A 12,876-nucleotide genomic window follows, 5' to 3' on the forward strand; every position below is an offset into this window, starting at 1 on the left:
AAGAAACTAAATATGAATAAAATGATGACTTACAACACGTGGTAAGCTTTCCCTCCTGGCTTTGATCTTTTTAATCTCCGGCAAAACTAACATAAAATGCGACAGAAACCAGGGTTGGGTAGGGTTACTTGAACTGGATTACTTTCAATTACTTTTGGATGACTCCAATACCAAATATGCTAATAAAAGACAAAAGAAACTCATCTCATCTCATCTCATTAGCCGTACCGCTTATCCTCATTAGGGTCGCGGGGGGGCTGGAGCCCATCCCAGCCATCTCCGGGCAGTGGGCAGGGGACTCAATATGAATAAAATGATGACTCACAACACACGGTAAGCTTTCTCTCCTGGCTTTGATCTCTTTGATCCCCAGCAAAACGAACATAAAATGCCACAGAAACAAAATGAAAATAAATCCAAACAGCTTGCCAACATCATTTTTGCCCTTCCGTGTGTTCCGTTACTCCCCAAGCCTGTACAAAATGTAGTCATTTTATTCATCTTTCTTTTCTTTTGTCCTTTATTAGCATATTTGGTATTGGAGTAATCCAAAAGTCATTGAAAGTAATCCAGTTCAAGTAACCCTACCCAACCCTGATGAGAATAACCTGTGGAGTCCCTCAAGGGTCTGTGCTAGGACCTTTATCAAAGACTCGTGTTATCCGTAATCAAAGCTCATCTGGAAGATAGTGATTTGTATGTGGCCCCCGAGCCGTAGTTTACCCGCCCCTGGGGTAACAGAAGTGCACCCCTCCTCTTGCTCTGTCACTCAAAGACGCACACGCACGCGGGCGCGTAAGCACCCTCCCCCCCGGCCACTTCCACCATTGTTGTTGTGGCCGCGCGCTGGTAGTAGCGAGCGCCAGTGCAGTCGAAGGCGAGCTGCCTGCCACACAAACCTTCTCCATTCTCTCCGTTCCACTTTCAGCGCGGAGAAAAGGAATCCGAGTCACAAGGAGAGAAAAGATCCGAGGACGCTGCGTAAAGACGCAGCGTAAAGACGCAGCGGCGAAGCCAACCGCGGGACTCACCCGGTGTACAGCCGCTTAAGCGGATCACGGTACCCGAGGAAAAGGAGAGCATTTATCGAGCCCCTCTATGGATGTACTTTGAGTGGTTTTCCCCGGCTTCTCGCACCAGAGACCCGGCAGCTGTCGCCACTCGAGGGGGTCGAAGGCAACGGCGGATGCTCCTTCTCATGGATTTATAGGCGAACGAGTACAAGAGTCCACTTAAGAAACTTGATTTTTTGGGGGGGGGGGGTTGTTGTTGAAAAAGGCACAAGTGGACTACATGAGCCAAACAGGGATTTCGGTTTCCAAAGACTGGGATAAGGAGTGAACACCAGCAAACAGCCTGCAAGGAGACTTACTCGAGCTTCGGTGCGTTGTTTCATTCATTTCATTCAATTATTGAGTTTCGGGCATTTTGGCCACCATTTGCTTTCCAATTCAAGTTCAATAGACTTGTTTGTGAGAGTAAAGCAAACTATTGAGTTCTTTAGACATTGAACCCGAGTAAAAGCGCGTGCGTGTGCGGAGTTTGGACTTATGGTCCGTTCGCAACTTCAAGTCGCTTCAAATCCCCACAAAGCCTTCAAACAAACGTGGGATTTTTCACTTTTGGGTGGAGTTTTCATTCAAATGACCCCCAAAAAATGCAGACAGCATGCAAATGACGAGAAATTAACATGAGGGATTAACAAGGTGCCGCTTTATCTTGTTTTTTGTTGACGGGTTGTTTTTCGGGACAATAAAATCAGATAACCCGAGATATAATTTGCATTTCGGTTTTTTGTAGGTCTGCAAAAGCGATTATTCAAATAATCAATTCAACCGTGGATTATTTTGTTGATGAAACGGATAGACACAAACTATATCATCTTATTCAATGCAGTGTCTTATAAACAGGGTTGGATAGGGTTACTTTAACTGGATTACTTTCTATTACTTTTGGATTACTCCAATACCAAATATGCTAATAAAAGACAAAAGAAACTAAATATAATTAAAATGACTCAATTTTGTGCAGGCTTGGGGAGTAATGGAATACATGGAACGACAAAAAGCTGTTTGGATTTATTTTTATTTTGTTTCTGTCGCATTTGATGTTCGTTTTGCCGGAGATCAAAGAGATCAAAGCCAGGAGAGAAAGCTTACCACGTGTTGTGAGTCATCATTTTATTCATATTTAGTTTTTTTTGTCTTTTATTAGCATAATTTGGTATTGGAGTCATCCAAAAGTAATTGAAAGTAATCCAGTTAAAATAACCCTACCCAACCCTGCTTATAAACCAGAAAAATAGCTCCTAAAACCAATATAGGCTACAAACTTTGATGGCAAATGAGTGAATAATTTGGTACCGTGTTGAAAAATACTGCAGGAAAATTGATTATTATGAAAAACAAAACATCAGAGTCAAGTCAAAATCAATTCCCCCAAAAGGAATGTATTTAAAGAGACCACAAAACGGTCAAAATGTGTTAAAGTAACAACCCCTACAATTCTAAAGCCAAATAAATAAGGCTCTAGAGCTGGGGTCTCCAGCTGAAAATCCTTCACCAGTGCTGGGTCATTGTGATTTTCCAGTAAAATGATGGTTGACTGCGTCCAAGCCTGCAAAAAATTTAGTACTTTTATTCTTATTTAGTTTATTTTGTCTTTTATTAGCATATTTGCCATTGGAGTAATCCAAAAGTCATTGAAAGTAATCCAGTTAAAGTAACCCTACCCAACCCTGGTGGTCTGTGCATCCCTCTCAAGGTTTCTTCATTTTACTCATGTTGAGGTTTTTGAGTTTTTCCTTGCCCTCATGTTGGTTTTAGATCAGGGGATGCTGTTATAATAGTCTGTAGTTTGCACTAGTCTGTGGTCTGCAGGGTTGGGTAGGGTTACTTTAACTGGATTACTTTCAATGACTTTTGGATTACTCCAATACCAAATATGCTAATAAAAGACAAAAGAAACTAAATAGGAATACAATGATGACTCACAACACGCGGTAAGCTTTCTCTCCTGGCTTTGATCTCTTTGATCTCCGGCAAAACGAACATAAAATGCGACAGAAACAAAATGCATTTTTGCCGTTCCATGTATTCCGTTTCTCCCCAAACCTGCACAAAATTTAGTCATTTTATTTTTATTTAGTTTCTTTTGTCTTTTATTGGGGGCGGCATTAGCTCAGGAGGTAGAGCGCTCGTCTGGGGATCAAGAGATCACAGGTTCGAATCCCGGCTCCTCCGTGTTACATGTCGAAGTGTCCTTGGGTAAGACACTGAACCCCTAATGCCCCCTAATGGGAAATGTGAAGCACATTGTAAAGCACTTTGGGAAGTCATCGACTCGAAAAGCACTATATAAATGCAAATCATTTCATTTTCATTTCATATTAGCATATTTGGTATCGGAGTAATCCAAAAGTCATTGAAAGTAATCAAATTAAAGTAACCCTACCCAACCCTGTTTGTAACAAAAAGTAATTCTCATCTTGAAAAAAGCTTGGAGACCTCTGTTCCAGGTACCCGTACGATGATTTTTTCGAGGAATTGATTTGATAATGGATTAGCGACGAACTATTGGAACAGTATACTGATTCTTAACGGAGAGAGTGAACATCAAAGATGATGCACTGGAATCGAACTGGGCAGGCAGCTGCGTCTCCCTGGAAAATTTGGAGTGTTTTTCCTCAGTCGGGACCCATTATCCCCGATTGGCCTTGAGCACCGTCCATTGACAAACAACAGCTCCTCTCCTTATTCATGACACGGTGACAATGAAGGACAGTGAAGGACCAGCGGGGCAGTTCGCAGGTCATCCGGTTAAGAATGTAGCTGCTCCCAGTCCAAACAGTGTCCCATTGATTCGCGTGGTGCAGAATACCAGGAGTAAAGCCTTCTCCTTGTCCGGTCTCCACAGGTTCCAAGTTGGATCGCCGATGTCAGGAGGTGGCGCGTGAGGCCGACTGCGGGCTTCCCACGTATAAATCGCCATCTTGAAGGAACGCTAAGGAGATCGAGATGGCCAGGGTCTGCATGTTGTGCCTGCTTCTGCTCTGCTGCTCGGACAGAGTCCCCGCCAGATCCCGCGATGGACCGGGAAGAATGAGAGGTACGGAATTGGGTTTTGTGGGTAATGTCGGCGATCTTTGTTCAAGTCTGGTGTGACGTTGCTCGAATCTGTCAGACGGAATGAAAACTGAGATCGCTTGCACTCGTTTCTTGGTTTTTATTGGAAGGAAGGAATGACAAGACGTGATTCTTCGATCCGTTGTTTGACGGATTGACGAAGCTTGACAGGCGGGCGAAGGCTTGGCGGGAATGGTCGTGGACAGGCGTAATCATTGTGTTGTTGGTCGAGGCTGGAGAAGAAGGGCGTCGTCGTATTCGGAAGAGTGATCAGGAGTCAGATGGACAGGGCAGGTCGTAGGCAAATTCGGAAACGGGTCGGCAACGGAGATCAAGTAGAATAAAACAGGAAGCAGGCAAGGGCTTTCTGAGCAGATGGCAACAGGTAGCATAGTACAATCAGACAGCTTGTTTCCGGAAGCTGAGGATTTAAATGGACAGGGTGCGCCAATCAGCTGTCCTGGCTGTTGGTGCCAAATCCTGAGCACAGGTGTTCCCGATCCGGGTGATTGTGACAGAATCCGATTCCACTTGATCAGGAAAATGCCAAGGTTTGGCTGAAGAGCCTGAAGGTAGTCCCTGGAGTACCTTAACTGGTGTGCACATGCGTCTCAGGTTTAGAAGAATCCCGCTTTTCGGAATTACCCCAAAGTAGAGTCTCATTTATTTGTGACCCCTATATTCACCCAGAGTCTTAAAGGGATTCACAGGCCACTATGACATCATCATACCTGTCAACCTGAACGTTTTTGCCGAAAAAATACATTTATTATGCATTTTAAGACGTGTACAACGTACGAGAAAATCTGTACGGAAAAAGGCAAATTTGGCAATTATGGGTACCATTCGGTATACACCGACTATCACGAAACGGCAAATTAATCAAGTCTAACGAGTTCGCCGCGGTAGCCTCTATCTCGGTATCGTATTTTTCGTTGCAAATGAAGCCAGCGGTTTGATGCTACTGTGCGCATGCTTCTGCTGCCTGGGGATTTCCCACCATGCATCATTCCGTGGTAGTTGTGTAGTGAAAGGAAGTCCGTCTCTTTTCAGAGAACCGGCTTTTTCGGCTCAACTCATTAAAGAGAGCCGGCTCTCCAACGGCTCACTTGCTTTGATGCATAATATTACGAATTATTATGTTATATAAAGTTGAAAAAAGGAAGTATAAAAGGAGAAAATGAAAAAAGACAGGTTTGTGGTTATCCCTTTAATCAGTGTATTACCAACAATAATTTAATGCAGAAAACAAATTCATAATTTGAATAAGAAAATTCTACTTAATTCTATTTGCATGTATTTTTCCTTCTACTGTGAACATTCAAGCTACTTCATTTTTGTACTTTTTTTTAATAATGAACCTCATTCATGTCGAGCAACTCAGGATCTCACTACAAAATGTTAATGAACAATATATATGATATAACGAAACACATGTACAATATAACATGTTAAACTACATACATAAACACGTTTGAAAAAAAATATATGGTGTAAGATTATTTTGTATTTTGTAAAGGAAAATACAACAGTTTGTAAGGTATCATCTACAGAAATACTACAAAAATGCCACTAAGGAACACTATAATAGAAACATATTGCAACATCAATATTACAATAGAAATACTACAAATATACTTCAACACAAATAGTTCTAAGGTCTTGGGAACCTCCTGCGTGGGTTCAAATCCAGCTCCAGACTTCCTGTGCGGAGTTTGCATGTTCTCCCTGTGCTTACATGGGTTTCCTCCGTGCACTCCGGTTTCCTCCCACATTCCAAAAACATGCGTGTCAGGTGGATTGGCCTAACCAAAATCAAATTGTCCCTAGGTGTGACTGAGCGAGCGAGTTGTCTGTCCCTGTATGCCCTGCGATTGGCTGGCAACCAGTTCAGGGTGTCCCCTGCCCACGGCCCAATGATTGCTGGGATGGGCTCCAGCACCCCCGCGACCCTACTAAGGATAAGCGGTGTAGCTAATAAGATGAGATGAGACAAATATTAAGACACGAATACCACAAAAATACTGCAATATACTTCAAAAAAAAAGTACAGCAATACTCTAAAACTAGTGCAGAAATATGACAAAATCTGACTGAAGAAACAGTAGAAAAAATGTCTGTCTTTTTAAATCTAGTGTTTTTCATGGTGTTTAAGCCGATCCTGTCCTTCATTGAGGGAATGCTATCATATTTGGCTTGAATTTGGGGTCTTGGACCCCCTCACTCCCCGCTATAGAGACGTCATTGAGGCAGTTTTCAGCCCCCTACAAGTGGTTTCACTGTCAATTCCAAGAAGCTTCACCTCCCATGAGATGAAGAGCATAATGGGGTGGAAGTGCTACCTGATCCGCTGCGATGGCCCGAGGCTCGGAAGTGGGAATGTGACGCTCGGCACGGAAAGAAGAACGAGTAGAAGAGGAGGAAAAAGGCGGTTGCAAGAGGGGTTGGGGCCTTGTTCTTCTCGTTGATGCTTTTCAAACAAAGTGCTAAAGCAACATAGAGGGCTGAGGTCCCCCCAAGGGACCTGTTCTGAAAAGAGCTAATCAGTGATGGGCTCATTGCCATGTTCTGGTCAAGGGACTGAGCCTATTTAACCCTGTTTCCAAATTTTAAACCCGATAAAACTCTGATCAATTGTTAGAAATTCAAAGAAGTAAATTTAAAATCGATTCAAGTCAGGGAATTATTTTAAGCAAATAACAGAGTAGAATGAAATGAAATGATCTGCATTTATATAGCGCTTTTCAAGTCAAGACTTCCTAAAGCGCTTTACAATGTGCTTCACATTTCCCAATAGCGGCCTTGCATCCATGTAAGGCGCTAACCTGCTTAATTGGGGTATTAGGGGTTCAGTGTCTTACCCAAGGACACTTCCACATGTAACACGGAGGAGCCAGGATTCGAACTGCGATCTCTTGATCCCAAGACGAGCGCTCTACTGTATTAAACACATTTATTCATCTTTTTTACATTTATTTTAGAGAAAATTCAACAAACTAAATCCCAATGTATGGGTTTTATAAAGTCAATGAACAAAACATGTGCAGGTTTCTTTTAGCTGGCTATCTTGTAACCTTGATTGCTCTGTAGCTAGCTATCAAGACATTTTTTTACATTTTGTTATGATTTGCGGTGTGGGTGAACCCATGTGGGGGAGGCTGGGACTGCAGGCAGAGGTTCTCAAAACAAGGACGGTATTTATTAAGAAAAATGGGGACCAAAGTACCAAACAAAGGAGTGAGAACAATGAAACTCACAAGAAACAAAAACCAAACTTGACAAAGGCTAAACTAGAAATGACTGAAACTGGAAATAGTAACTGCAAGGAACAAAGTAACAAACTAACTTGGCATAGAAGTGAAAATGACACAGGAAAATACACATAAACTCAAATCTACCAAACCGGGATTACTGCACAAAAAGGTCCTTTTAAAAGCTGCAGGATGATTGGGCACAGGTGTGTGATCATTGGACACACCTGTCCGTAGATCGAAGCGCCAGTTAGGGCCCCCTGGTGGTGGGAAGTAGACCCTTACAAATTTGACCTTTTGCACTAGTTACCAATCAATGCAAATATTTAGATGTATTTTTACTGTTTTAGATCGCTATTTTCAGTAGCTTTACCTGATTACCTTTCTAGCTAACTATCAAGCTACCTTTATAGTTATTTTGCAAGTCATCTAGCTGAGTTGCTGTATTAGAAATGTAAATGAAAGTGGGTCTTTGCACTAATTTTTAACAAAAAGTAGTTCTATGTGCGCAATTGCGCACTGCTTGCACATTCTCAGCGCACAAGAAAATCTAGCCAGCGCACAAAAATGAGAGCTTGAAATTACTAATTAAGAAGCGACTTAAGTCAAAGTTACAGTGCATGAAGGTAAAATTACAAGGGTTCCCTTGACGTTGTGTCCTAAATGCGGTATTTTGAAGTCGAGTCAAAGTAGAACGAAGTTGAGCAAAGTTAGTAGAGTTTGTCGAGAACCGGCTCCTTCGGCTCGGCTCACTAAAAGGAACCGGCTCTTTCGGGTCCTAAACGGCTCTTCAGGTTGTTTTTGCTCCTTTAATCCCTACACGACCAAATATGATGTAAAATTATGCACAAAATGACTTAAAGGAAGGGAGGAATAGAACAAAAAAGAAAGAAATACCAAAATGAAAATGTAGTGAAAAGCTGAGAAAAAAAAGAAACAAAAGGACGAGAGAAAAAAAGGAAAAATTTAGAAAAAAGCCAGAAAAAAAAGAAGCGAAAACAACCCGAAGAGCTGTTTAGGACCCAAAAGAGCCGGTTCCTTTTAGTGAGCCGAGCCGAGGCCGGTTCTCGACAAACTCTACTAACTTCTCTCAACTTCGTTCTAATTCGACTCGACTTCAAAATACCGCATTTAGGACACAACGTCAGGGGAACCCGTGTATTTTTAACTTCATGCACTGTAACTTTGACTTAAGTCGCTTCTTAATTAGCAATTGTGAGCCCTGATTTTTGTGCGCTGGCTCGATTTTCTTGTGCGCTGAGAATGTGCGAGCAGTGCGCAATTGAGCAGCTTAGAGGGAACTCTGCTGGAAGGCCAGTAAAAATGTGATCAAGGGCCGTAACCGGCCCTCAGTCCAGACTTTGGACCCGCTCAACTCAGGAGGATAAAACAAGCAAAATGTTTTATTGGGGGGAGACACGAGTGAATTCTTCCTGAGGATGTGAAAGGTGGAGGGTCTGTGTTTCTCTCTCCTGGGGCAAAGCTAGCTGAGGCTTGCTCCCCAGACGGCGTCCCCACTTTATTTGCCAGACAGACGATTGAAGATCTTAGATAGAAGAAGCCTTCAAGGACACATTCCTACCTTCCCCAGGAACTCGCTATGTGGAGACCACATAAAGGAGAAAACTCAGGTGTCCTCACCTTAACTTTTCAAAGCGATAAGAGAAACCTTTGATTTGCAAAATCCTAAATGATACTCTGCTCGTTCCTCCAAACAGAAGAGACGCTTTTGATGTGAAAAGCCCCCCAAGTCATGCATCCGGAAATGGGAATGTACATGATTCAGGATTTTTAAAGTGACAGTGTGTAACGTAGGGCATCCACTTGTGGAATGAAACTATTAGCGCAAGGGTATCCAACTCGATTGAGTAATAAAACCATTCCGCTCTTCTTAAAGGGACAGTATTTGTTATTTGCAGGGTTGGGTAGGGTTACTTTAACTGGATTACTTTCAATGACTTTTGGATGACTCCAATCCCAAATATGCTAATAAAAGACAAAAAAACCTCAATATGAATAAAATGATGACTCACAACACGTGGTAAGCTTTCTCTCCTGGCTTTGATCTCCGGCAAAACGGACATAAAATGCGACAGAAACAAAATGAAAATAAATCTAAACAGCTTGCCAACATCATTTTTGCCGTTCCATGGATTCCGTTACTCCCCAAGCCTGCACTAAATGGAGTCATTTTATGTTCGTTTTGCCGGAGATCAAAGAGATCAAAGCCAGGAGAGAAAGCTTACCGCGTGTTGTGAGTCATCATTTTATTCCTATTTAGTTTCTTTGTCTTTTATTAGCATTTCTGGTATTGGAGTAATCCAAAAGTCATTGAAAGTAATCAAGTTAAAGTAACCCCACCCAACCCTGCAGACCACAGACTAGCGCAAAAAACAGACTATTATGACAGCATCCCCTGATCTAAAACCGACATGAGGGCAAGGAAAAGCTCAAAAAACCACAAGATGAGTAAAATGAAGAAACCTTGAGAAGGGTCAGTCTCAAAGGGCTGCACAGACCACAGATTATTGCAAACCACAGACTATGATGACACCATCCTCTGATCTAAAACTGACATGAGGGCAAAGGAAAACTCAAAAACCTCAACATGAGGAAAATGAAGAAACCTTGAGAGGGACATCTAAAACGGCTGCACAGACCATTATCGTTGGGTAGGGTTATTTTAACTGGATTACTTTCAATGACTTTTGGATGACTCCAATACCAAATACGCTAATAAAAGACAAAATAAACTAAATATGAATAAAATGATGACTCACAACACGTGGTAAGCTTTCTCTCCTGGCTTTGATCTCTTTGATCTCCGGCAAAATGGACATAAAATGCGTCAGAAACAAAATTAAAATAACTCCAAACAGCTTTTTGCCGTTCCATGTATTCCATTACTCCCCAAGCCTGCACTAAATGTAGTCATTTTATTCCTATTTAGTTTCTTTTGTCTTTTATTAGCATATTCGGTATTGGAGTAATTGAAAGTAATCCAGTTAAAGTAACCCTACCCAACCCTGGATCTTGGCAGAGGTCTGTGCTTGACTCACGATGACAAAGAACAGCAAAACCAGTAAAATATTTGCGGTCCTAATGGCGAGGGAACTATCAAAGGATGGTGACCGTGCCAAAGAATCTTCAATATTGGCCCGGCTTTTTTTCTCTTGACCCGTCCGGGAGGGCATCTGCTGGTCAGACCCCGAGTCGGGACCGCCGCGAGGCCGTTTTCTCCCACGGACGAAGTTGAAAGGCTCCGGGGCCACTCCGACTCCGTTCTTGTTCCGACACCCGGCAGCTCTCGCCTTTGAATTCATGCACAATCGAGTCCGTCGGACAGCGAGTTACACTGCCGTCCGTCGCCCGGCCGTCTGTCTTGCGGTCTGTTGCTGTTTGGGCTTTGTTTTGTTTGGCCCCTTCGCCTCTAGGTGACGATTCACACCTCGCCGCAAGTTCAACGGCGGGGCACGGCTGGCCGTGCCCCGGCAAGTTCATTAGCGCGGGTCCTCGGAACCCGAATTCTACTAAACTTTAGGAAAAAACTGATTTGTGTTCCCATGCCTGTTCCCAACTGTTTTGGATTTTGGTTTTTCTTCCACACTTAGAACCAATGTTCCCTGTAATTTTCCAGGGGTCTGAGCGTTCACACAAAGTCAGTGAGCAACGCTTGAAACAACAATGAGCAACCGTAATCCCAAGTGTGGCAACTAAGTCATTATCAAACATGTCCAAAACATCAAGTTACATTTTGCTGAGTTTCCGGAAATTCAAAATTATTCTTCTCTTTTGAATGAATTGACTCATGTACGATTGCAAAGGTTGTACGGCCTACAAACGTCTTACAATTCTTTCACAAGATATCTATTTCTTTTTATTTCCTGACATATTTTGTCGCATAATATTCACATTTTTGGGGGCTTATTTAGTCGGTTGTAAGATACAGAACGGTACTTAATCACATTTTTTAGTGGAAGTACAATGTTGGCAACAAGATTCACTTGATATCATTGGAAATTATTTGAATGCAACACAAACTTTTTTTTTCCGGGTTTTTTTTCTACGTTTTTAAAATTCTTTTAAAAAAATCTCATTGAGTTTATTTTTTCCGAGCTGTTACTTTTTTCTTTTTGTTATCTATTTACTTTTTTTCCTTTGTTTCTTTCTTTTCTTTTTTTCTGGCTTTTTTCCGAATTATTCCTTCTTTTTTCTCTTCCTTTTGTTTCCTTTTTTTCTCAGCTTTTCACTACTTTTTCATTTTGGTGTTTTTTTCTTTTTTGTTCTATTCCCCCCTTCCTTTAAGTCATTTTGTGTATCATTTTACATAATATTTGGTCATGTTGGGATGAAAGAAACAAAAACCACCCGAAGAGCCGTTTAGGACCCGAAAGAGCCGGTTCCTTTTAGTGAGCCGAGCCGAAGAAGCCGGTTCCCCGACAAACTCTACTAACTTTACTCAACTTCGTTCTCCTTCGACTCGACTTCAAAATACCGCATTTAGGACACAACGTCATGGGAACCCGTGTATTTTTAACTTCATGCACTGTAACTTTGACTTGAGTCGCTTCTTAATTAGTAATTTTGAGCCCTGATTTTTGTGCGCTGGCTAGATTTTCTTGTGCACTGAGAATGTGCGAGCAGTGCGCAATTGCGCACGCGCGCAGCTTAGAGGGAACACTGCTTAGTAGTCAAGTCAAGTCATTTTTATTTCTATAGCTCTTAATCACAAAGAGTATCAAAGGGCTGCACGGGTTATTGCAGAGACTATTATTTCAGACTATTATTACACCATCCCCTGATCTAAAACCTACATGAGGGCAAGGAAAAACTCAAAAAACCTCAACATGAGGAAAATGAAGAAACCTTGAGAAGGGACCGGACATGTGGTATCCCCCTTTCAGGATTACCAGGCAAAAGATGTTGCAATCACAAATAAAACCGATATTGTCCACAAAAAGTATAGGTTATGCATATGCTTTAGAGTAGAAGTGTGTTTTAAGCTTAGATTTAATCGAAGTTTGTGAATGCGTTTACAGTTTACAGATAGTGGAGAACAGGAGAACAGATTGCCTTTTGACTGTGAAGCACCAGCAGGAAGCAATCAAACAGAAAATTGCGCGTTCTGAGTGACTGAGCGGTAATGGAGGTCCCCGGCCGGGAAGCGTACGCGTCTCGAGCAGTGCGAGTGGGCGAGTACATGAATGGAGCGAGTGACCCGATGAATGGAGGCCACTGTGGCCGATGGTGACACGATAGTAGCCAGGTTATCGCGCCACTCTATCCCCACTTCCTCTTGGCGTCGAGCCGACTCGATACGATGGGTACACCGTGCACTCCACATGCCGGATGTTTCCAAGGCCAACTTAAACCAGTAGGATGTGCGCCTATTGTTTTTTTAACACCCTCAGGACAGGATTAGGACCAGTGTTCCCTCTAAGCTGCGCGCGTGCGCAATTGCGGACTGCTTGCCCATTCTCAGCGCAGAAAATCTAGCCAGC

The 12,876-nt window shown here is 42.5% G+C and overlaps 1 protein-coding gene across 2 annotated transcripts in view; it reads left to right on the forward strand.

The window, feature by feature from the left end:
- Window positions 1–843: 843 nt before the first annotated feature.
- fgfr4 (fibroblast growth factor receptor 4) overlaps window positions 844–12,876 on the forward strand; it is a 33,251-nt gene continuing 21,218 nt past the window's right edge. The window contains exons 1-2 of one of the 2 annotated variants that reach the window (XM_088320519.1): window positions 844–1,382; window positions 3,916–4,107. In XM_088320519.1, the coding sequence (XP_088176645.1) occupies window positions 4,017–4,107 (91 nt within the window). In that variant the 5' untranslated portion in view covers window positions 844–1,382; window positions 3,916–4,016. Of the gene's footprint in view, window positions 1,383–1,577; window positions 1,707–3,915; window positions 4,108–12,876 lie in introns of those variants that run through there. The other variant, XM_088320520.1, reaches the window with a different exon arrangement.

The sequence above is a fragment of the Urocampus carinirostris genome, chromosome 17, assembly GCF_059441175.1.
Source record: "Urocampus carinirostris isolate Australia breed hairy pipefish chromosome 17, RoL_Ucar_1.0, whole genome shotgun sequence".
In the NCBI taxonomy this organism is placed as follows: domain Eukaryota; kingdom Metazoa; phylum Chordata; class Actinopteri; order Syngnathiformes; family Syngnathidae; genus Urocampus; species Urocampus carinirostris.